The sequence below is a fragment of the Falco cherrug genome, chromosome 2 (assembly GCF_023634085.1).
Source record: "Falco cherrug isolate bFalChe1 chromosome 2, bFalChe1.pri, whole genome shotgun sequence".
NCBI classification, from domain to species: Eukaryota; Metazoa; Chordata; class Aves; order Falconiformes; family Falconidae; genus Falco; species Falco cherrug.
Window position 1 is genome coordinate 31,310,891 of NC_073698.1, and position 22,742 is coordinate 31,333,632.

At 43.0% G+C, this 22,742-nt stretch overlaps 2 protein-coding genes across 2 annotated transcripts; one reads left to right on the forward strand and one right to left on the reverse strand.

The window, feature by feature from the left end:
• Nucleotides 1-3,387: 3,387 nt before the first annotated feature.
• On the forward strand, nt 3,388-12,226 carry MED4 (mediator complex subunit 4). Its single transcript, XM_055701232.1, has 7 exons — nt 3,388-3,574; nt 5,783-5,849; nt 6,192-6,362; nt 6,713-6,770; nt 7,672-7,758; nt 8,536-8,667; nt 11,470-12,226. Exons 1-7 carry the CDS (start codon nt 3,480-3,482, stop codon nt 11,640-11,642), a joined length of 783 nt encoding a protein of 260 aa, XP_055557207.1. The 5' UTR covers nt 3,388-3,479; the 3' UTR covers nt 11,643-12,226.
• A 1,678-nt stretch (nt 12,227-13,904) lies between these two features.
• On the reverse strand, nt 13,905-17,145 carry NUDT15 (nudix hydrolase 15). The gene is made up of 3 exons (XM_055701233.1): nt 16,834-17,145; nt 16,527-16,717; nt 13,905-16,210 (listed from the first exon to the last, which is right to left on the reverse strand). Exons 1-3 carry the CDS (start codon nt 16,983-16,985, stop codon nt 16,065-16,067), a joined length of 489 nt encoding a protein of 162 aa, XP_055557208.1. The 5' UTR covers nt 16,986-17,145; the 3' UTR covers nt 13,905-16,064.
• Between the last annotated feature and the right edge of the window lie 5,597 nt (nt 17,146-22,742).

Sequence of the window (22,742 nt, forward strand, 5' to 3'; positions counted from 1 at the left end):
AGGAACACCAGGAGTTAAGAAATCACAATGGCATACTGGAAGAAAAGGCTTTGCACCAGAGGAATCCTAGGCCTGAATTTCACTTAACTAGGAATAAGAGTAGCATGCTTCATTCCCTCCCCTGGCCACATATCCCCTTTGTGTCTAGTGACCTAGCAATGGCTAGCCCTGAAGCCAACTGCTGCAACGAGCTCATCTGACAGAAAACAAATCCACCAGAAAAATAATGGTTTTCTGTTGAACTTGTTTGCTCAGCCGATTCATTCTGTAGTCTCATAGTCACTGGACCTCATGTAAGGGGCAACAAGATGGAATACATGGCCACAGAGAGCTGGAGAAGACTGCACTTTTCAGTACTAGCCCACAGTCATACTAAACTAGTTGTAACATAAAAATGCACTGTCAAGGCATGGTTCCATACGATGAGGTTAGGTTTCACTCACTAACCCAGAAGGAAATAAACATCCCCTCCCAAATTAAATATTACTCAGTCTTGTTATTGAGTTGAAAAGGCTCAGGGAAGCATATGGCAAACACCACAGAGGAGCTAAGAGAGGGTGAAAATCTGTGGTTGGGAGACAAGGAGTCAGCAACATCTCAGCTTCTCAGTGTTGGTGAACTATTACATCAGCTCAGCTGTTCATGGATCTGTCTACAGGAATCAGTTTGCTCTGCAGATTATCACTTAAAGGCCCACTCTGGAAGAGACAAGACTTAACTGAACAGGATAAAATAAGCTATTTTTACTTGTGCTAACAGCTTCCTAGCAATACATTCAGTATACCATTGAAAAGACAATCTGAAATGAGAGAGCTCTGAAATGTCTAATAGTCTCATTGTGGACAGAAAGATACGTTCATGACTACACAACCTGAAATGTTCTCAGACTACTGAAAAAAAATGGAGAATTCTTGGTTATTGAGGAGGGGCATGGGCTTGAAAGCAGATCTGGCTCAAAACCAACACAACTGTGAAAAAAGTTTACACTAGGGAGACAACACCAGAGGTACTGAAGAACTGAGGGAATAGAGGAACGAAGACTGGGGAAACAGAGGCTCTGTTGTTTTGTATGGGAGTGTTTCAGAAGTCTATTCAGCAAATTATCCACTCAGTCTTAAAGCATTGGGCCCACGGGGCAAGTTTGGGGCATGAGCCCATGTCACTGAGCCTTTCCCTTTGTCTTGAAGGAGATGGCCCCTCTGACATAGTCTGAATGACTTTCTGTGTCTTGGCACAAGCACACATTCCCTGATGCTTCTAGTCTCACCCTGTCCTCCACCCACATAGATGCAGGAGCACAAGTAAGTCTCTGCCTATGGACCTGCACTTCCCAGCCACTGCTGCAGCCCCAGGGCAAGGACAGGGGAGGACTGGGCAGTAGAAAGCAGATAGATGTCCATGTTGCCTGGAAGAGGGGCAGCAGTTTGAGAAGTGGGGAGAGAAGGGCAGCTGCTCCAGTGGTATTGGCCTGATTGGGTGGGAGTAGTATTGCTGTCAAAAGGAAGGGAGGGAACAGGCTCCTGGGCACATGGAGAGGGAAAGATCAGCCTACAGGAAGCTCCTGTGACCAACATACACGCAGTGGCCGGTCGAGTTTGGGTGTCCTATTAACACCACAAGCTTTTAGGTCTAGTGAAACTAGTATTAAGGCCCTGAATTATATCAGAAGTACTTCAGGTCTAAATAATTCAGATGTCACAATGAATATGAGGAAGAAAATGATTTAGCAGAAGGATTGCTTTGTTTTCAGAGTTGCTATTTCTTTCTGTTATTGCACCCATACAAACACTAACAAATCAGTGAACTGGATGCACAACCAGACAGCATCGCTGATTACGTCTTTTCTTGAACAAAATCAGGGAAACGTAGCGGGGGAAAAAAAGCAAGCAAAAGTTATTTAAAGGGCAGAACTATTTGATGAGATTTTATCTGCTATGTAGTTTAAAGAGAATTCTCAAACTCTCTACAATCAGAACACTGAGGGTTGTTGTATGTTGTAAATTAATTTTAAATAACTCCCGTTGGCAGAGTTATCTTCTCAGGGTTGCCAGATCTCATTGCTTTATCACAAATCTCACAATGCTGAATCGCTTATTTAAACTACAATTCAAAGAATCACTGACTATTTAATTTCTTGCCTTTTTTTTTTTAATTTTAATAAGCGTAAATTTCTCAGGGACATACTGCGGAAGGTAAAGAGATAAGCAGAGTAAATACCAGAACAGTCAGGGATGTCATCATTCATCTAGTGCTTTCTCTAATCAGGAGAGAAAAGAATTGCTGTTTGCTGGCAGGTTTTGCAGCTGCCTGTCGACAGAAGGGCCTGGGATCTGGGGACTCCCTGCTCTTCTGTGGGAGTGCCTGCCCCGGTTATAAACCCTGGCCCCAGATTAACTTTCACTCCGTGCTCCCTCATCTGCCCTCCACCCTGGCTTCTCTCTCAGTTTCTTCACGTTACTGAAACTTTCATAAATATAAAAAATTCCACTGGCTTCACTGTGACCCCACCCAGAGGCAGAGGCCCGCTTACAGCACCAGCTGTAAGGACAAGTGTTCCACGTGCAGGAACACTTAAAAAAACCCAAGCACTACTTTTTAATTATAGCTCAACTGCTGGTAGGATCTGGGGCAGGATTTGCACCTTGTAACCTGCCCTGATAATCACGTGCAGACACCTCCAATGGATGCAAAGCCGCTTTCAGCCTCCACGGGCAGGGTCTGGAACAGGGAGCGGGCGGCTGAGGCAGGTCACGGCCACCCCACCTCACAGCCCGGTGAAAGCTCTCGGCTCTGCCTCATTTGAAGCCCGGGTTTTTTGCTACCAGTATCAGACACCTAACATTCTTCAGCCGTTAGTAAAGCACTGTTTCATCCTGCATCTGATAAAAAGCGCCTAAGGGATTTCTGGACATCAGGACACACAAAATATGTGTTAACAAACATGCGACGTGATTTAGTCGCGAGCCCTTTCCCTGCACTTCGTTTCCTGTATCTGTAGCGTACATCTGCGTCTCGTTTAGAGGCTCTTTTGTGGAAACCCGGGGGCTGGGAACGCGTTCAGAAGGGCAACAAGCGCCGACCCTTGCGTAACGACCCGGCTGCAGGAGCGGGCGGTGACAAACACCGCATCTGGCCACGCCGAGGCAGACGTGACCTCTTTTCCCCTCACACCCACGGCCCCTCGGCGTCCCCCGCCGCTCCTCCCCCGCCGCTCCTCCCCCGCGGCCGCCGGCCCCTCGCCCGCCTCACGGGAGCCGTTACCGCCACCCGCCCCGCCCCGCCGCGCCGCGCGCCCCACTGGAGGGCGGGGAAGGGAGGGGCCGCCCCCCGGGGGCCGGGCCGCCCTGCGCATGTGCCCCGCCGCCGGGCCGCTGCAGCTCGCTCCTCCGCCGCCGGGGGCGCTGCTGGACACCCGCCCGCGCGGGCCTGGCGCCGCCGCCGGGACGTGGGTCGCACTGGATTCCGCGCCTGGCGCTGTGATGGCGGCGGCGGCGGCGGCTGGGGGAGGCGGGGAGCGGAGCAGCACCCGGGACCGGCTCCTGGCGGCGCTGGAGGATCTCGAGCTCTTGGCCAGGTACCGCGCTCTGCTTTCTGCACCCGGTGCCCGAATGGGCGCGCCCGAGGGGGCGGCGGCGGGGCGCCGCGGGCGGGGTGAGGGCGCTCGGCGCTGTGCGAGCGCGGAGCCTCCGGCGGGGGCGGCGGGAGGAGCGGGGGCCCCGGGGGCGGTGTGGAACTGACCCGAGCCCCGGTGGGCTGCGGCCCGGCCCGGGCACCCGCGTTTTCCTGCTCCCCTGCGGGTTGCGCGGGGGCTGGGCCCGGCCCGGCGCTCTCCCCGCGGAGGGGGGGCATCGGCGGCGCTTTATTCCCCGCTCGCAGAGCGGGAGGGCTTCCTTGTTCTTCCACTCGCCTTCCGTGGCTGGCGCCTGCGTTTCCCGTGAAATGCACCCGCACCCCCGGTTTTAGGCTTTTTATTAGTCACTAAAAATTATGCTTAAGTCAGAAATTCGGAGGTGGTGTTGCGCGGCCTACGCCGTGCCGGTCGCTGCCCGTATGAGCGTTACGCCCGCTCCGAGCAGGCTGCGGGGCTCGCCGGGAGCGGTGCGAGTGCTCGGGTACCGAGTCCATGCTCTTAAAGCTGGGCTGATAACCTTCATCCAAGTTGCCCACCATGTTGTGGAGGCACAGCTGGCAGCGCAGTTGAAGGCGTTCCTAATTACTTTCCTCCTATTGAGGAGAGCAGAAGCTTAGGAAAACTTTTCCAGAGGGAAAACCCCGTACTACCGGTGTGCCTGGGCACTGTGCGATTACCACTGGTAGGACAAGGAAGATATATTGGTCAGTTGCTCTTGTTTCTGGTTAGGTTTTGTTTTCAGTCTTAGATTTTATTGTGACATATGGGTTGCTGTGTATTTAAAAAAAAAAAAACAAAAAACTTGCTCTTTATTTAAACTTATTTTTAAATCTTGGAACTCATATTCTACCATTGTGGATGCAGAGCCACCCTCAGAAACACTTAGTGAATCTTCCTGTTGAGCAGCAATGCGCCGCAGCACTGAGGAGCTAGGCCTTTCACAGTCGTGACACTGGGCTGGTGGTAGGGACAGAAATTAAGCAATGTGTCTGATCTATAGCCTTCTTATAGTTTTGTGTCTGTGCAATACCTGGCTAACGCAGGACAGTTAAAACCCTCCATGACATCCACCTTGGTGGTGGTAGTTGACATTCTTACAACAGATTTTATTTGCTACTGCTCAGCGTTCTTCAGGCGGAATAAAGCTTTAGTGATAATGACAAGTTTCTTTATCCTCTAATAGTTTTAAATCAGTTTAGTGTTTGGGAGTGACCAAGAGACATAGACTGAGATGCTATTTAGAGCTTCACGGGTGAGGGGTTTTTTCTGACATTTTGAAAGAGTACCTGCTTTCATTTTAAGGTTCTGGTCCCACTGCTGTATTAGTCCTACATCCCACTGAGCTCCTTGCACTGGACGAAGCAAAGAATCAGTACTCTTCCAAGGATGATGTCTTCAGATAGACAGTTATTCATTCATGGCATTGAGCTGCCATAGCCTTAGAAGCCAAATAAGCTGAATTTACAGAAAACACCTTTTTGCATTGTGGTCTTGTTGCTTAGCGAGTCCCCCCTGGGGTTCTTCGTGACTTTTCAGAGTGGTGGCAAAGTAAATGGGTACCTGGAAGTGTGATCAAGAGGTTTGTTTGATAAGTACTTCTAAACTGGCACCAGAATATTATTAGTTTTATCGGTATTTTTCTGTGTTTGATATGCAACTAGTATAATATGTGGAAATACTTGTTGTAAAAGTAGTTTCACAACAGACTCTAGGTGTTTGAAAGGATAGATTTCATTGTGTATGAAACTAGTTCTGTTGGGAAAATAGAGAAGTAAAAAAGTGAAGACAACTTTCATGCCCTTTTACAACAAGCAAAGGCAGTAGAAGTAGGGTATGAATGCGTTTCATTGTGCTGTTTCTTCTCTCAGCTTCTGCTTATGTCTTATATATTTTGGCAGGAACTTAGCGCATTTCATGAGTAGAAATACATGAACACTTCTTGAGCACCAAGAAGAAAATATTCTCCAATTGTGAGACTTATTCAAGGAATTACTCTTAGTTGAGAAATCCATGCCAACACTGTACTATAAAATACTCAAGTCCATGGATACCTTTGTAATTATATCAGTACTCAGACAATTTTGGGGTGACTTGATGTGGTTTACAAATAATGCTGTAGAAAATTATGCAAACACAGAGTTTTCCTTTCAGGGAACTGATTGAAATTTTGGCAATTTCTAGAAACCAGAAGCTTCCACAACCAGGAGAGGAAAGCCAGGTAAGCTGACTTTCTAAACTGTATTTCTGTGGGTAAGCACAACGCTTTATTTGTAATTTTTTCCCCTTTTTTTTCTTTCTTTGTCCTTGTCTATACTCAGACTAGTGGTGATGATGGGATTTTGGCTGCATTACAAAGGCATTCTTGGTCCTCATGTTGGGTTTTTTGTTTGTTTATTAGTTGTATGATTCATAGGCTGTTTCTGCAAACTGAGGAAGAAATTTTAATTTTTTGTGCAAACAGAAATACTCCAGTGGATGTCAGTTGCTGTCCTTTGCAGCACAATTGCGGGTGTGTTGTTACTCTAGCTAAATTAAGTTCTACAAAACTCTTGTTCAATAGATCCTGGAACTGCTGATTCAGAGAGATGGTGAGTTTCAAGAACTAATGAAGTTGGCGGTTGATCAGGGGAAAATCCATCATGAAATGCAGCTTTTAGAAAAGGTAGTAGAAAAGAGGGATAATGATATTCAGCAGCTGCAGAAACAACTAAAAGAAGCAGAGCATATACTGGTAAGTTCACAATGATGTGTTTGCTTTTGAGCATCTACTTGTGGTTGTTCTGGAGGAAGTGGTGTGTTAAGTTGCGAAGATACAAATATTTAAAACTTCATAAGAGCTTAGCATTTGGTTTTTTTTTCCAGTAATCAAATACTGTTATCATGCTATTCAGTTTTGTTTTATAATGCTAATTTTCTTCCAAACCTACTTCGTGTATTTTGAAAATGTTCACTGAATAGTGTCTCTCTTAAAATGCAAGTAAATGCAAAAAATTATTCACAGAACTGACTTTATGTAGAAATTTACAAGTTAAAGATGCATTGAAGATTTGGTTTAATTTGTTGGGGTTTTTTTACAACTAGGCAACAGCTGTTTATCAAGCAAAGGAAAAGCTGAAATCAATTGAAAAAGCAAGAAAAGGTGAGTATCCATGATTGCACATACTACATAAATGCAGTTGTAAAGAATGTTGCAAGTGAGCTGAAGTTAGGGTTGTTTTTTGGTTTGGTTTTTAATTATCATCACAGATTTTTGGATGCTTTATGTGTAAACAAATTTCTGTTTCATTATGAACCTATAACTCAATAAAGGCAGGAATTTATTATTTTTTGTGGTAAGCATATCTTTAATATTAAATTTAAAGCATTTCAGTACTCTTCTTGGACTGATAATAGTGTATCTGGTTAACTTAAGTATCTCATCAAATCACCTCAGGAGGTTACTGAGGAAAGGGAGACAATGTTGGTATGCATATCCATTGTATTTGAAAGACTGGCTAGCTGGTGACTCTGGTTTGTATTTGTAGCAATTCCTGCCTATCAAGTGAAACTGACTTTTTTCTTTTCCTGTAGGAGGCCTTTTCTTGGTGTTTTTTTATAGTGTCTTAACATTTTGTATATTTCTTCTAGAAAAATCAAGAAATATGTAAAATTTCTCTTTACTGTAATACAGGCATATATTTAGAAGGGCTGCTACCTGTATGCTCTACATTTACTAGACAAACACATTTCTTTACTATGGAAAATATAGAGCAGGTCCTGAAGTTTTCTTGCAAATTGCGCTTGTCAAGTACGCTGCTTAGGAGACTGATTTGGTTTTTTCACAAGGTTGAAAAACTGCTGACGTGGCTGTAAAATCAGTTCACTGAAGCTCACGCTTACATAGTCTAAGAATCCTCCAAGCAGTCATTGTCAAACGTTAAGAGCATGCTTCAAATACAAAAATACATTCCCAATCTTTTAGATATTAGTGTGCAGTCTTCTGAAATAATATAATGATGCAGTCTCCTGACAATATGGTAACTTTTCTTCCATTCTTCCAGGTGCCATTTCCTCTGAAGAAATAATTAAATATGCCCATAGGATCAGTGCTAGCAATGCTGTTTGTGCCCCTCTGACGTGGGTACCAGGTAACTTACCATGTTTATGACAACAGATTTTTAAACTTTTTTTATTTCTAATAATAAAGCATGGTCAGTATCTGGTCTTAGGATGCTTATACAGTGAAAAACACTGGGGTTTATTAGAGTAACATTGTTTTCAGCTGTTCTATCTAATATTTTCAACAAAAATGGATATAAAAGTCCTGTACGTCTTCAAAAGGATATGAAACTGCATGCTTCCATTAATTGACTGGCCTCCTCTGCTCTCCTTTGTTCGCTTTTTTCCTCTGAACGTTGGCCCCAGTTGTAAGTTAGAACCAAGTATGTTGAAGTCTTTTCCATGTGCTTGATTGTTTTCCCTCCTGCCCCTTATAATATTTTCTTCAGAGGATGTTAGTAATCAGTGGAGTCAGAAGCAAGGCTTTCGTTTTGTCAGGTTTCAGTTTTGGGAACTATCCTCCTTGTCCAAAATGGGAATGTGTTTTTTTTCTAATCTCTGCCCTTGCTGTTTAGCTGTGAAGTAGCAGGGAAAGCAAAGATATCTTCTAAATGTGAGGTTGGTTTTGTTTTGATTACTTTTAATGTGCTTTTTATGCCAAGTTTGAATGAACAAAGAAGGTCTTAAGTGGAAGACACAGGTTTGGATTTTAACAAAACAGGTGTGATGCTCATTGCTGATCCAAGCAATCAGAGTATGTTTCATTTTGGGTTTTGTTTGGTCAGGAAGCTAGGCACTGAAGAAAAAATTGATGTCTGCAAGACAAGTAAATATATAAACACATCCTTTTGCTTTTCTTCTTAAAGGGGACCCACGTAGGCCATATCCTACAGATCTGGAAATGAGGAGTGGGCTCTTGGGTCAGATGAACAATCCGTCCACCAATGGAGTTAATGGACACTTACCAGGGGATGCACTTGCAGCAGGTAGACTGCCAGGTAAAAGAAATTCAGTTTTATTTTGCTTTTCTTTCTTCCTTGTACAGTCACAGCAATTACACATTTCCCTTAGCAAAGGCAAATCAGAGTTAAAATAATGAAAATTACGGCTAATATTGTTCCTGAGCAGTGAAGATCTAGTAAATAAAGTTAACAATTAGAAATTTTATGCTAAATCGTGCTGCAGACACTACAACTATATCTATATAAACAAAACTCACTTCTTTACCCTTCAGTTATTTTGAATTGCTGTAAAGTAAGTGATAACAAATCATGTTAGAAAGAAGCATTTTCAAAGCAATCTTTTCTTAGTAGTGATGACAGAAAGTATGGAATTGTGAAAGCTGTATTTGGAAGAAAAGAGGTTTATTGTCATCCCCTACGTTTCTTTAAGTCTACACTCTGTATAGCAAGACTGATTAGTTCTGGATTGAAGAGGCATTGCAGGGACAACTGGTGAGGTAGTACCTTGAGTGTAGGAACTGAGCTTTAATCTATTAATTTGCTTAGTGAAATGGGTGCTTCCGTTGACTTTAATGGGATTCATTCACTCATGCTGAAATAGAATTTGGTAGTAAATTGTAGTAACTGAATCAAGAATTCAGTGGTTCTGTACTTGTGCAGTATTAGTCTACCATGGTTAGACTAAAATGTGGAAAAATTCTCAGTTTGGATTTATAGGAGGCCTGTAACAGTTCTTACCTGTCCGTTAAGCCACTTGCAGGTGTTACAGAAAGCTTGTGTTCAAAAATTATACTGAATCTATTAAAAAACCCTGTATTGTAACTTCACTGGAGAAATTGTAAACTTGGATCTGATCATCTGTCTAATCCTATTGTCACCTCTTAGGAAGTGACTTGAGGTTCTGCATCATACCGCTTTCTAAATCTCTGGCCTTGGATAAAATGGGCCAGTAAGCTGGGTAGGAGTGGGACCCTGACATCTGTCCAAAGCAACCTATCAGGGGAATGCTGAGCGTGGGCCCACGTATCTTTACTGTTCTTTTGGAGTACGGTCAGAGACATGTGAAGGTTGTGGCTTCCTCATGGAGTTTGAGCATTTATTTGCATAAGTAGAGCCCGTTTTGGCTGGCTCCTCTGCCTTAGGGGATGCAGTCTAGCTTCTTTTACTTTTGAGTGCTGTCTCTGTAAGAACTGAAAGCCCACTGTTTGGGACTTTGCCTTGAGAAGCTGGAAAGTGTGGGATTTTAAACTCCTCAAGTAAAGTTGTTAATTGAATCTGGGTCTCCTATGTCAGGGTAATTCTGTAATTATTGGACTGTCAAGTAAGAGGGAAACACCAAAACTTCATTTAAAAGACAGTAGAGGCTGCCCCAGTGTTTTGTGTAGGGATCCTGAATCTGTTGGTGTGTGGAGGCATGTTCTGAGAATGTTAATTGTGGGATTTAGTCCTTTTAGAGACTTGTGCAGAGAGATGTCCAGTTACTGAGTCCTTACCGAGTCTGCAAGGTAGCCACTGCGCTGCATTATAGCCTCAAAACTCTGAGCCTGCTTAGCACACACATTCAGCCTAGTTTAATAGTGGACTGGTTCCAGTATTGAGTCATGGTCACAGGATGTAAAACACTGGTTTAGATTCTCAGCTGGTTCAAATAAAGTTGGTTAGCTTCACCACAGCTGGGATGAGACCACTTGGTACTGCTGTTGGTCTTCCTAAAGTGGGGCACAGAACTGGCATGAAGGCTGCATTATGTTCTCATGTTTGCTGGTGGGTTGGATTTGTACGCCTAGGTAATGCTTCTGGTATTAGGGGACTGTGGCTGTAGTTCATATGTGGAATCTCGGGTGTCTCCAGACTCGAAGATCAGAAGCTGCCCTGTGTGTGTAGTCTTTGTGCTTCCGAGTTAGGCAGCACCTGAGCGAGAGAGTAAGTCTACCATATATGACCCCCTGCTTAGACAGTGCCCGCTTTCTGTGCTCAAAGTCCCATGTGGGTGGGCTTTTAATGCTTGCTGTAAGTGGGAGACGGCTGGTTTCTTTGGGATGGACTGATCTACAGTGCCTGGTAATAAGTGGAGAAGAACTAAAGCAGCAGGAGCATAAATTAAAAGGAAGGGAGCAGAAATAGCATATAGATGTGTACTGCAGCTTTGAAATGGGAGCTGTTTTCCAGGTAAGGAAGGAAGGGAGGGACTCGGAAGTGTTGTGGGTGGAGGTTAGGTTGGTAGGAAGTACGGTATGGGATGGTTTTGGAAGTAGGAGAAACAGTGAATGCTCAGAGAAGTCAGAGGCAACAGGCTGGCCTGGCCTGGGGCACAGTGGGGCATTCCCAACCCTCGGGTATCTGTCCGTGCCCCTGGTTTTGTAGTAGGACGCTTCTCCTTTGCACTTTATGTACTGTTTGCCGATAACCAAGGTGTTTCAGTCAAATTTGGATAAAACCTTTTACTCTGAATTTATATGGTCTACCTTAAGTACTTTTCTTGATCTAATGTTTTAAGCTATTTTTGCATCCTGATAGGGTGACCATTTTCATTACTGACAGTCGTCGTGAATGTTCAGTCAGTTAAAACTGTGCTTTGAAGGTGAAAAGCTCTGTATAAATATATCCTGTTTTGAACTTACAGACACTCTGTAAGTGGGTGTCTCTTGCAGAGTAGGCTTTTAAAGGGATAGAATGGCTCCTTCATGAGATTTTTCCAGCTGTTATTGGAGGCTTTCATCTGTCCAAAATCAAGGAAGGATTTTAAGATTTAATTTTAAATTGGAGTTCTGGTTGAGCTGTCTTGTTGAATTTGTTGATGTATGAAGCTGATAGTTTGATTATGCCCCTTTTTTCCAGATGTGCTTGCTCCTCAGTATCCTTGGCAGTCAAGTGATATGTCAATGAACATGCTACCTCCTAATCATAGTAATGATTTCATGTTGGAGCCTCCAGGACACAATAAAGAGAATGAAGATGATGTAGAAGTTATGTCAACAGACTCCTCAAGTAGCAGCAGTGACTCAGACTAGGTACAAGAGGGACAGTATCCCTAGTAGACCTTTCCTGTGGTGAAGGTGGGTTGGATGCTGTTCATTGGAAACGGCTATATCATTTTGTAAAGCTGGTGGCCCATGTGTAGGGAGAAGGTACCAGCTGGCTCAGAAATAGGGTGACTAACTTAAAATCTGGACTTCAGAATTTTTTTCCATTAGATGTTCAAGTAAAAGGAGGCTTTCTGCTGGAGGAGAGATGTCAAATTTCCCGTGATTATGTAAATGTGTGAATGTGTATGTTTGAAAGAGATGTGTGTATATATATATTTACTATACATTAGATGAAAAATGTTCCTGGGAAAAGAGGTGTAAGGGGAATCCCCTTGTATGTTTGTTAGTCACTTCACTCTTTTGCTGATAGCCTTTTCTATGACACAGAAATGAGATGTGAAATTTGTAATTTTAATATCCTTTTTTTGTTACCGGCTAAATCAATGTTTTTGGTCATCTGTGTGCCGAGAACAAAAATATGGCAATAAAGTGTAAAAAAAAAAAAAAGTTTGTAATTATTGTAATATATCATGAATGATTTGTCATAAATAAACTCAGCTTTGATGTAACTTCACGTTTCATTTTGCAGACTTAAATCTTAGGTGAGTTACTGTGTAACTTCAATACTTAGCACATTTTATCCCAGTATGTGGCTGAATTCTGATTGAATTTCAGAAGTTTGTGTTCCATTTTCCCCTTTGCAAGATCCCAAGTCAGTATTGGAAGCAGGTGAGGAGTCAGGAACTGAAAGTATTCCTTTTCAACCAAGCTTTATCAGGTAGACACATAACTGGGCAGATCCTGAGGCAGTGATGTAAAGTGCCCATTCGCAAGGCTTCACCAAATACTTTGGTTAAACATCCTGGGATGCTGGGGCTGACAAGCTTTGGGGCATGCTGCAAGTTCAGCTCCTTTTAGTTCAAAGTGCTCACAGTCTTTATTCTTGTCCTCTATAATTTTTTCAGTTCTTTGAACCTACTAATCTGTTTACTTCAGCAGTTGTATTTCTTGCCTCAGCTACAATATTCTTTCATCTTTCCAAAGGCACTTCGCTTGGCTTTCCTTCCCTTGTTCTGTTTTGCTTAAGGAGTCATTTTATGACAGCCATTTTTGTCTTAAGTAACCCTCTGATCAAATCAGAAAACTAATGTGGACGGTTACAGGTTTCTGCCTTGCAATGAGGCTTCCTGAAGCAGAGATCACAATTCTCTTCACTGTTCCGTTTTGTAGATTCCTTATAGGAAATACCTGATAAATCAGGTACTTCCTCATTTGCTCAGACAATCTTTCAAGTATTGCTGTAGTAATGCTACCACATATGACCAACATATGTACAAATCCCATAAGGATATTGAAATGAAAAGGACTTCGGTCAGGTTCAATCACGCAATACAGGGCAGTGTTTTTTGTTTTAATAGAAATGTGGAATTTGGTTTTGTCTCGGCTGTTCCTTTTGGAAGTATTTTTAGACTTAGACTGCAAAACAGAGGTGAAATTTTACTAAAGTTATTCATATACATATATATTTTAACCTTTATTCAGTATCATCTTTTTCTTTGGTGTTTACCCCAACTGTCTTTATAGAGAACTGTATTTCCTCTTTAATTCATGTTAATTCCAATATGCCTGCCCTGTCTCAATCATCCTAGTTAACCTTGGCTACCCCTGTTCTAGTTCACATTGTTTTTTCTTAAACATGTGCAATCAGAATCATACACAATATTGCAAAATGCAGTTAATGCTTTTTACTGTGGGATTAGTATTTTCTTCCCTAAATGCCCCTCTCAACACATCTTAGCACACAGCCACAGCTCGCTAGTCTCTTTCGTCTTCTCATTTATAAGGATGTTCTTTTCTTGGAATGAAATACAAATGGAGATAATTAATTAAGAGTCATGGAAAGTGTAATGTACAGTCTAGCCAAAACTCTTGCATGGCTGTATCATGTGATACACTAACTGAAATATAGTGGAGGTGAGTGATGGTTTCCAGACATAAGTAACAGTGAACAGAAGCAATGACCAGTTCTTTTTCTGGATTGTTTGTTAGTCTATTAATGGGACCAATGCATTACATAAGATGTTGTCTCTGCCTGCTGTTCTCTTAGCAGAAAATCAGATGCTAGGTGCAAGATGCACCCTAATCAGTTTCTTTGTATCAGTGCTCCAAACTATATGCTGTTCAGGAGTATTTTTCTCAATGCTGGATAACTATAATGCCATTTTAAATGAATTCTATTAAAAGCAGTTTAACAAATGACAAATTTTTAATTGCGTGTTCTGTTAGTGGCTTAGATCTGTTAAATAGGAAAATCTATTATATACACAAGTACTAAAATCAAAGTAAATGTAACATTGAGTTGAAAGGACTGTCTTAGCAGCCAAGAACTACAGAGAATCAAATTTTTGGGTGGGGAGAGGAAGTATAAATGCATGACACATACAGAACAAGTTATTTAATTTAGGGATTGCTGACAGCTGATTGCAGTAATGCACTGTAATCATCAAGAGTCCACTCAGAAAGCACACAGAAACCCTGACATATGGAGATACTGTTTGTGTCCTCATTTCAGTAACTACTTGTGTATTTACAACAGACAGAACAACTAAAACCATTAATGGAAACCAAGAATTTAGTGCACGACAAACCATTTTACAGTGACCCATGTTTTCCCATCATGAGCTAGATGCTTTCTAAAATCTAAAATTGCATTAAAATATTTTAATGGTTTTTTTCGTTACTATTTGGAACAGACGGGCAGGACATTTGTCAACTCTTCCTACAGCCTCTTTGTTGACAGCTGAATGGAATAACTTTCTGTACATAAAGTTGCTTTCAGGAAGAAAATCTCCACTTTTGAATAGAAAAAATAAGCTTTTTACAAAGATACAGTAGTAAAAGAATTTTCAGTGATGGTTCCCATTTCAAAGCTGCTTTATAGCGTTATCATCTTTCTTCGCTTCAGAGAAAGAGTATCTGTCCTAAGGGAAATTGTGTGTAGTTAATACTTCAAATTCTAAACAGGAGGCTTGCTATCATCAGTACCATCCTTCTAACTCGCTTCACTCTGCTTCTCAGCAAATAAAAGCCATCTCCATTTAAGAAAATGTATGTGCCAAGTAAAGAAGAGCTTTAAATTCTTCAAGCTCATTTCTTTGAAGAACTGACAATTCAATTCATAATTTCAGACAATTTTAATCTTTCAATATTGTGCTTATGTTTTATTCAAAAGAAATTTAAGTTCTCTCAGAATATTTTGTTCAATGGGTATATCTAGATGAAACAGGCAAAACCTGTGTTTTAGAAGAACTCTGAAGAGGGGAAAAAAAGAGCCAATTGGTGGTTTTTTAAAAGCCACATCGTAAAATTAATTGATGTCCTAATGACTACATCTGGATAAGAATCAAATTTGGTTACAGATTCTAGAAAAATTGAAACCCCCCCCAACTCATTGGTTTTGTATGTATCTTTGTGTGTACCATGATTTCATTCGCTACCAATTCAATCATTTAGTCACCTGACAATGCTATCCAATCCCAGTAGCCATACAGAATTACACCCGTCTGTGCTGTTTTAATACTGGCAGCCCTCTTCAGCCAAAAAGTACACCTGTGCCATAGAGCTACACCTATACATGAGGTTAGTTTGTACAATGCTATTTGTGTCAGCCTAGTAGAACACTATAGGCACCTTTCCATTAAACTATTACAAGTTCAGTAACACGATCAGGCATTCAGATCAACTGCAGAGATCTGAAACACTTCTGTAGATAAATCTGAATGTAACTGTGGCAGCAGAGAGAACTTTGCTATGAAAGGGGGTGGCAGGAATGGTTCAGGATTTTTCATTCCTTGCAACAAGCCACCACAAGCTTTTCATGTTTACCATGCCCTGATTTTCAAGTATATACTACTGTCTGCAGGAGAATGAGGTGTTTGTAAAATGTGACTTTTGTTCATGACAGTGCCTTAACTGAAGCTATGAGTCAAGGCTAAGTTTAAAACTTGGCCCAGGATTTATAATTACAGAAAAGCAGCATGGTATACAAAGTAGTTTTACACAGAAAGCAAGACAGTAGTTTAAGGAAATCAAGTTTCTCTTGGGCTTGGTGCTGGAACTGTTTCCAAGTGAGTAAGCTTCTCTGAGTAGTTCTGACATCCGAAGGGCTATTCATCCATGTAAAGGTTAACCAGATAAAACACTATGAGTTTTCTATAAAAGAAAACATCAACTGTTAACCACTAGAGCTAGAAATAGCTGTGGAATGAGAGACAACTGTCATGTGAAACACAGTAAGAGCACTGAAACATTTTGGCTTTGGGAAGGGTAACATTTTCACATGGGCAAAGTGAGCACAGTACATGCTTTCCTCATTCACTCAAAAAAGCAGGTCTGTCCTTGGGTTTGTTACGTCAGTTGGTGACTTCCAGTGTACCCCTTCAGATGATCGAGCTCTTCCGAAAAGGGATTGTAACCTTGCTCCCTCAGACAGCGCAGGGCCCAGAAGAGCTGATCCGCTGGAGGAAATTCATCCCATTTAACCCATTCCCAACCTGTAAGGTAAAAAAACCCAACCAAACAAAAGATAAAGCCCGAGCATAAGATTAATCACGTCACAATCCTGCCTCTGCAAGTCTGGGTGGATCGTGCATAAGCTACCAACGCGAATTCACATTCTCTGGGGCACACGCAGTTGTTTTCTAATGTTTCTTTCCTCCCCTTAGTCCCGACCCTGCGGGACACGCGCGTTCCCTCAGACCCGCGGCCACCCCTCACCTCGTTACCTCAAAGCCCGCGCAGGCAGAGGCCGATATAAAATAAATTAAGCTATAGACGTGCTCAAGCCACCGTTCAGACGCGCCCCCTCACCCTCGTTCTTCTCGGGCTCGCGGTTGCGCGGCTCCGCCCCCGGCTCCGCCTCGCCCTTCATGAGGACAGTGACGTAGTGGTAGCGCGCGGCGGCGCACACCGAGTTGACGGCGGAGGCGAAGCGCACGTTGCGCAGCCGCAGCGCCGCCTCCTCCAGCGTCTCCCGCGCGGCGCACTCGGCCAGGCTCTCCCTGCGGGCGGGGCAAGGCGGGGCCGCCTCAGGGGAGGGGGCGGGCAGACGGCTCTCCGCGGCGCCGGCCTGCGCGGCCCCGGGGCCCGCGGCCAGGGGGAGGGTCGGGGGTCCTACCCGAACTCCAGGTGGCCTCCGGGGAGCTGGTAGGTGCCGGCCCCCACCGCGCCCTTCCTCTTGCCCAGGAGGACGCAGTTGGGGTGCGCGGGGCTGGTGACCACGACCCCTACGCCGATCCCGGGCCGCGGGGGCTGCGCCGTCTCACCCATGACAGCCGCGGGCGCTACGGAAGGCTCCTCCCGGCTCGGCTCGGCCCGGCCCGGCCCGGCCCGGCCCGGCAGGGCGGCAGCGGGCGGGGGCGGCTGGGCTAGCGGGGCCGCGGCCTGGGTTCGGGAGGCCGCTGCCCGGGGGGCGGGGAGGGTGCTAGGGCGCGCGAGGTACGCACGCGCGCCGCCGGCGGGTGGGGCGGGGCGCGGGGGCGGGCGGCGGCGGGGGCGCTGTTCGGGCCTGGCCGGGGCACTCGGCGCTGAAAAGGCGTTTGTGCGAGCGCGGCGCGCCTGACGCGGAGCCGGTGGGGCGCAGTCCCTTGGCCGCGGTGCCCGCCTGTCTCTGCCTGCAGGTTTGTTTGGCACTTAGGAGCGGCCCGTAGGTGAGCCCGCGGTGCCAGCGGGGGCGGCCCGGCTCTGGAGAGGCACTTGGGAATTATTAAAAAGAAACTACAAACTTGGCGAAGCAGAGCCCCACTGGCAGAATGGCAGCTCCTGACTGATAAAGGAACACATCAACATTCCTGCTAGTAAACATTCATTTTCATTTTCACTTTTTTTAATTACAGATATACGATTATATAGAACATAAGGTACAAAAATTCATGTTCCTTTTAAACAACTGTAAAGTTTGTTAGATTTTTCCCTTCCCTAGCCTATTAATCACAACACAGATACAAACTATTATTCCTTTGCAAGATTTTGAAACCTTACAAAATATTTGGCTACAGATGTTTTTATTTACTTGTGAAGGTCATAGGGCCAAATTGTGTGAAGATTAATCACTGCTTTTTATGTGATAGTTTTCTGAGGTTTAATTGCCTGAACTTGTGCAGTGTCAGATGAGTCCCAGTGGCATGAAGGCAACATCAGGAGTGTGTGGCTGGGCGTGCTGGAAGCAATGCTGCCCTTTGCTGGTAGTTGGCTGTGCTGTGTAGCTGTAATGTCAGCCCACACCCTGAATTACTGACATTAGTAAACAAAAAAATAGAGTCTTGGACATACTGCCCAGCTACCTGACTTCCTGTAAACCAAGCTTATTCATGTGTATCTGCCCTCCAGTACAGCTGGAGTAACCTAATCTCCACATTAAACAGCAGTCAGTTATGTCACTTCTGTATTTACAATTTAATATGACAGTGATCTTACAGAAGTCTTATCAAAGACTCGTCCTCACCCACTAAGCTCATTCTGGTACAATATATTAAAACACCACAAGGCTGTTTATCTGAACAATGAAAAATTCTGCTTTCTGTGTACACCATTTTCCTGTACCTTATACCAAACAGCATTTACAAACAAGTCTGAGGGTGAGGGTGGCCCACTTTATTTTAATATTTATACAGTTGTTATGTTGTTAGAATGGTAGCAGGATACAATTTCTTACATTATATGAAGTTAATTACGTAGCATATAATTTTTTCTCGTATTTTTCATAATCATCTGTAATACTTGTCAGTAGGCTAAGATTTACCCTTTTTCGCTACCATCCTATTTCATACAAGGATGCAAAGTATTATTCCTTTTCAGGAATTTAAAATAATTTTTGTTGTATCTTTTGATATCTGCTTGTTTTGAAATCTGCTTTTATTCTGATGTATTGGTTCAATTTTTTCATCTTACATTTGCAGTCATTAACAAAGAATACTGTGTGAAAATAAACCATACTTTGTTGGCTGAATCTGTTCTCATCAGTTTTGCTTTAGGATTTATTTAGGACATGGGTGTGCAGTTGGATTTTGCACAGGTTATGAAGTAAATGTAGGCCACTATTTCTGAGTTTGATAGTGAACAGACATCCGCTGAAGATGAGAGTAAGCCAAGAATGAGAAGGTAAAAATGCATCTTCTACTATGGTAGTATGTTGAAAAGCTTGCAAGGTTATGCTTTATGTGCTCTTATAAACTTGTTTATTAATACTTCATCTGACAAAGTATTTTTGTGAAATAAGCGGCTAAAACAGTGTGTTTGAACCAGCATGCATCCAGGCTGCTATTGAAAGAGAGGCAAGCACTTTTCAGGCCCAAGCACTTGTTCATTTTGCTGGCACTGTTATTCAAGTGGCTGTGCAGTGAACTGGATGAGCAAACGGCTCTGCCGCAAAAAAAATTATTTTTAATGAGATCTTTTCCTAGTGTGCTGTGGGCAGCACAGGGAGAGGATGGGACAGATTTAGATCAGATTAGACATAGCATGAAGCCAAACCTAACTGCAAACTGGGAGGAAAGATGATTTTTTCAGCAGGATTGGTTTCCCTGCTACGATTTACAGCTCAGGTACACAAGCTATTGAATTGGCACAAGGGAGGCAGCAAGTATGAGCAGCTGGGATCAAGAATGATGGGACTAACCGTGTTAGTGACAGGCCAGATTTATGTCAGATTGAAATGACTACACAGCCATTCCACAGCCTACACAGAGAGAAGGCAGGTCAGAAAAGCACACAGTGTACAGAAGCTGCTTGAAAAGCAGCTACACAGCCAGAAAACATCTTTCTGAGAATCTCATGCATGCAGTTCCCTGGCTGTGGAATTTACTACATATTCACATTTGCTTAGCAGAAGTATGAGCTGGAAGATGTAAGGATTATGTTAAATCTTTCACATATCAAAGCTGGCATTCAGAAGCTGAGTAGAATGTGACAGCAGTGCATGGCTTCAAAGTCCTGCCAGCAGGCTGAGTGAAATGTGAGCTTGGAAGATATATGGTTTTTCCCTTGCTTACATTCAAGCAGCTGGTAGTTATCCTGAACCCTAATACTGAAAAAATAAAATTCAACATTGTTAACTGTTTCCTCACATGAATTTTAGCAGAAATATTTCTGTGACACCTCATGCTTCCATTAAATCAATTTTTATTGCACTTTAACGGGAGGGAGAGGATGCAACTTGGACGGTAATTGCTCTCCTGGGCTATGTTTTTGATTCATACTCCAGCTGCTGGGTCATAAGAAGCGGTTGGAATTGCAGAACAGGTCGAGGGATTCCCAAGGGAGATGTCAGCTCTACCTTTCCATCAGATGAGGGACTGAACGGGGCACTTGAGGGAGCTATTCACCTTCCTGTAAAAGCAGTGAGGAGAAAAAAATCTCCACCAGCCTCTAGGAAAAGGAACTGAACGAAAAGAATAAACTTGGGCAGAAGTGACAGTCATTTGTTTTAAGGAAGACCAATGCTATTATGACTCTGCAAATAGAAGCATTTGAAAAGCTCAACATGACCCGGCCATGTGCCCTTGCAGCCCAGAAAGCCAACCGAACCCTGGGCTGCGTCAAAAGAAGCGTGGCCAGCGGGCCGAGGGAGGTGATTCTCCCCCTCTGCTCCACTCTGGTGAGACCCCACCTGGAGAACTGTGTCCAGCTCTGGGGTCCTCAACATAAGAAGAACATGGACCTGTTGGAGCGAGCCCAGAGGAGGGCCATAAAGATGATCAGAGGGTTGGAGCACCTCTCCGGTGAAGACAGAGGCAGGGTGAAAATCCTGCCTTTTTACTACAGTAGGATGCTGTATGGCAGGAGCTCTTGTCCCCTTTCTCTGCTGGGCTGTTTTAATGATACTCGGCTTTAGTTTAGTCATGTCTCAGAGCCTTTTGCATGAGGATGGCCACCCTGCTTTATGCAGCTGTGGTTCTGCACTGACTAGGTAAATATAGCGAAGCACCACTCCAGCTAGCTATGCCACTTCTAACATTAGGAAAGGTGGTAATTAGGAGAGGCTGGTAATCTACTGCTTCCTCCTATGGGACAGTATGATTGATATTTTTCCTTTTTTTCTCTTCAGGCTTGCTATCTTAGAAACATATGAAGTGGCACTAGAGAGACACATAATAATAAGGATATAAAGCTTTACACTTGAAAGTGCTAATGCAAATCTTACCTACACATTTAATTTGTTGGTTTTTTTCTATATGGTGTCTGAATGTGTAGAGTAGCTGCTTTAGACAAAACAGGAGAGAAACCAAATGCAATTTTTTGGGGCTGTCTTTTCCATTTAGATTCCATCACTAAATTGTCCTGATTCAGCAGGAATAAATGCTGCCACATTTATAAGCGGAGTCTTGCATGAAGTTGGTAGATCTATCTTCTACTAGGGTATTGTGCAATAAGTGCTTTCGAGATTTTAGATAAAACAGGATTCTCCAGTAGAGTCTGGTTCTACAACAGTAAAATGGACTTTGCTCTTTGCTCTCACATAACTTAAGATAACTCAGATTTTTGCAAGATATGTCTGAATATTTTATATATTCCTTGTGTAAAACATCACAGAGTAGCCGACAGGAGTTATTTTCTATTCAGTAGCTTGTCATGCAATTTCTTAAGCCAAGATACACTACCCCATGTAAAAATGTGTTGTCTTTTGATCCCTAAATCCATGCTTTTTTGCCCTCTTCTATATGTGGCAAACAACTCTTGTGATCTCTAGATTTTTGACAATACATCTATTCTGCTTTAGTTTGCCTTCTTATATTTGAGATCTTTTCACTTAATTTCCTTGATATTAGTTTTTTGCAATTGCAAATATGCTTTCATACTCATAATTTAGATTAATTGCTTGTCAAATAATTTTTGTTTTCCCTTCAGTTTATAAAAGATTTGAAATCTTGTAAGTCTCCATCTGGAATTTCCTGAAATCCACAAAATTCATTTTAATAGTAATAAAGAAAAATGAAAGAAGATGGGGGAGAAAACAGGTTTTGCTCAACTCTTTTCAAAAAAGACCCCGAAACCATAAGAAGTAATACCTTTTGGTTTTAGAACTTGTGCAGGTCTTCTGTAGTAATGTCTTGCACTGATTCTTACCTACAAATAGACAGTTTACTTTAGCGTGAACAGTAAGCTGTTGAATGTTGACCCTGAGCTATGTACCTCAGATCTGAGTTTTCAGAACTTAGATGGGATTCAGACCTAAAGACGTAGTCAGTGCATTATGATGCTAAAGACCAGCTTCATGGTTCAGTGCTGCAATGCTTATCCAAGTTTCACTGCAGGAGGAGAAATTAATTTGATCTGCCTGCCTGAACTTATTGGGAAGTGGAGGAAAAGAAAGATGGGTTGATGTGGTGAGGTCACTGGTTAGGTCCCATGTGGCCTGACTTCCTTTCCAGGCTTTGCCTCTAAACTTGGTCTTGTTTTTCCCACAGCTGTCAAATAGTATACTGCTGGAAAGCATCTTCATTAGGAAATCTGTGGATAAAATGTAGGCAAGGGTTCACATTACTCCCAGTGTGCCACTGGCCTGTCTGTCAAGGTAATTAGTGGTTTGATGGAGTGACCAACAACAAAGCTATGGAGAATACTTATATGGAGAATATGAGTAAGGAAAAGAAATAAAGACTGCTCACCCACAGCTGAAATACTGGAATTTCCACAAATGATCCTTCTACTTAAGAAAAGAGTTTTCAAATAACAGAAAGGAAATTTTGAAGAAGTTAGCCTACTTTACCTTTGCATATGCCCTGACCCTACCTTGATTATAAATTTATGGTCTGCATCATTCTCCACCATCCTGGCTTCACATTGAACTCCAAACAATTTTTTTTCACTACCTTTTCATATCAGAATTTGAGACCTGTGAGTTTTTCTACATTATGTAGTTTCTTACCATAGAACAGAAAACCCTTGCTTTTAATATCATACTTCAGAAAAGGCCTGGCTGAGGAAAAAAAACCAAAACGTTGATTCCTGTAACTTTCACTGACTATCATAAACTCCTGTAGTTTTTTAATACCCGAATATTCTTTTGTATTTCAGTGATGGAATTAT

Excerpts from the sequence above, each read along its gene's own strand:
- MED4 (XM_055701232.1), top strand. The coding sequence starts at position 3,480 with ATGGCGGCGGCGGCGGCGGCTGGGGGAGGCGGGGAGCGGAGCAGCACC. Across the intron at positions 5,850-6,191 it reads AACCAGGAGAGGAAAGCCAG|ATCCTGGAACTGCTGATTCA; the intron begins GTAAGCTGACTT and ends CTTGTTCAATAG. Across the intron at positions 6,363-6,712 it reads AAGAAGCAGAGCATATACTG|GCAACAGCTGTTTATCAAGC; the intron begins GTAAGTTCACAA and ends TTTTACAACTAG.
- NUDT15 (XM_055701233.1), bottom strand. The coding sequence starts at position 16,985 with ATGGGTGAGACGGCGCAGCCCCCGCGGCCCGGGATCGGCGTAGGGGTC. Across the intron at positions 16,718-16,833 it reads GGAGGCCACCTGGAGTTCGG|GGAGAGCCTGGCCGAGTGCG; the intron begins GTAGGACCCCCG and ends CCCCGCCCGCAG. Across the intron at positions 16,211-16,526 it reads CGAGCCCGAGAAGAACGAGG|GTTGGGAATGGGTTAAATGG; the intron begins GTGAGGGGGCGC and ends TTTACCTTACAG.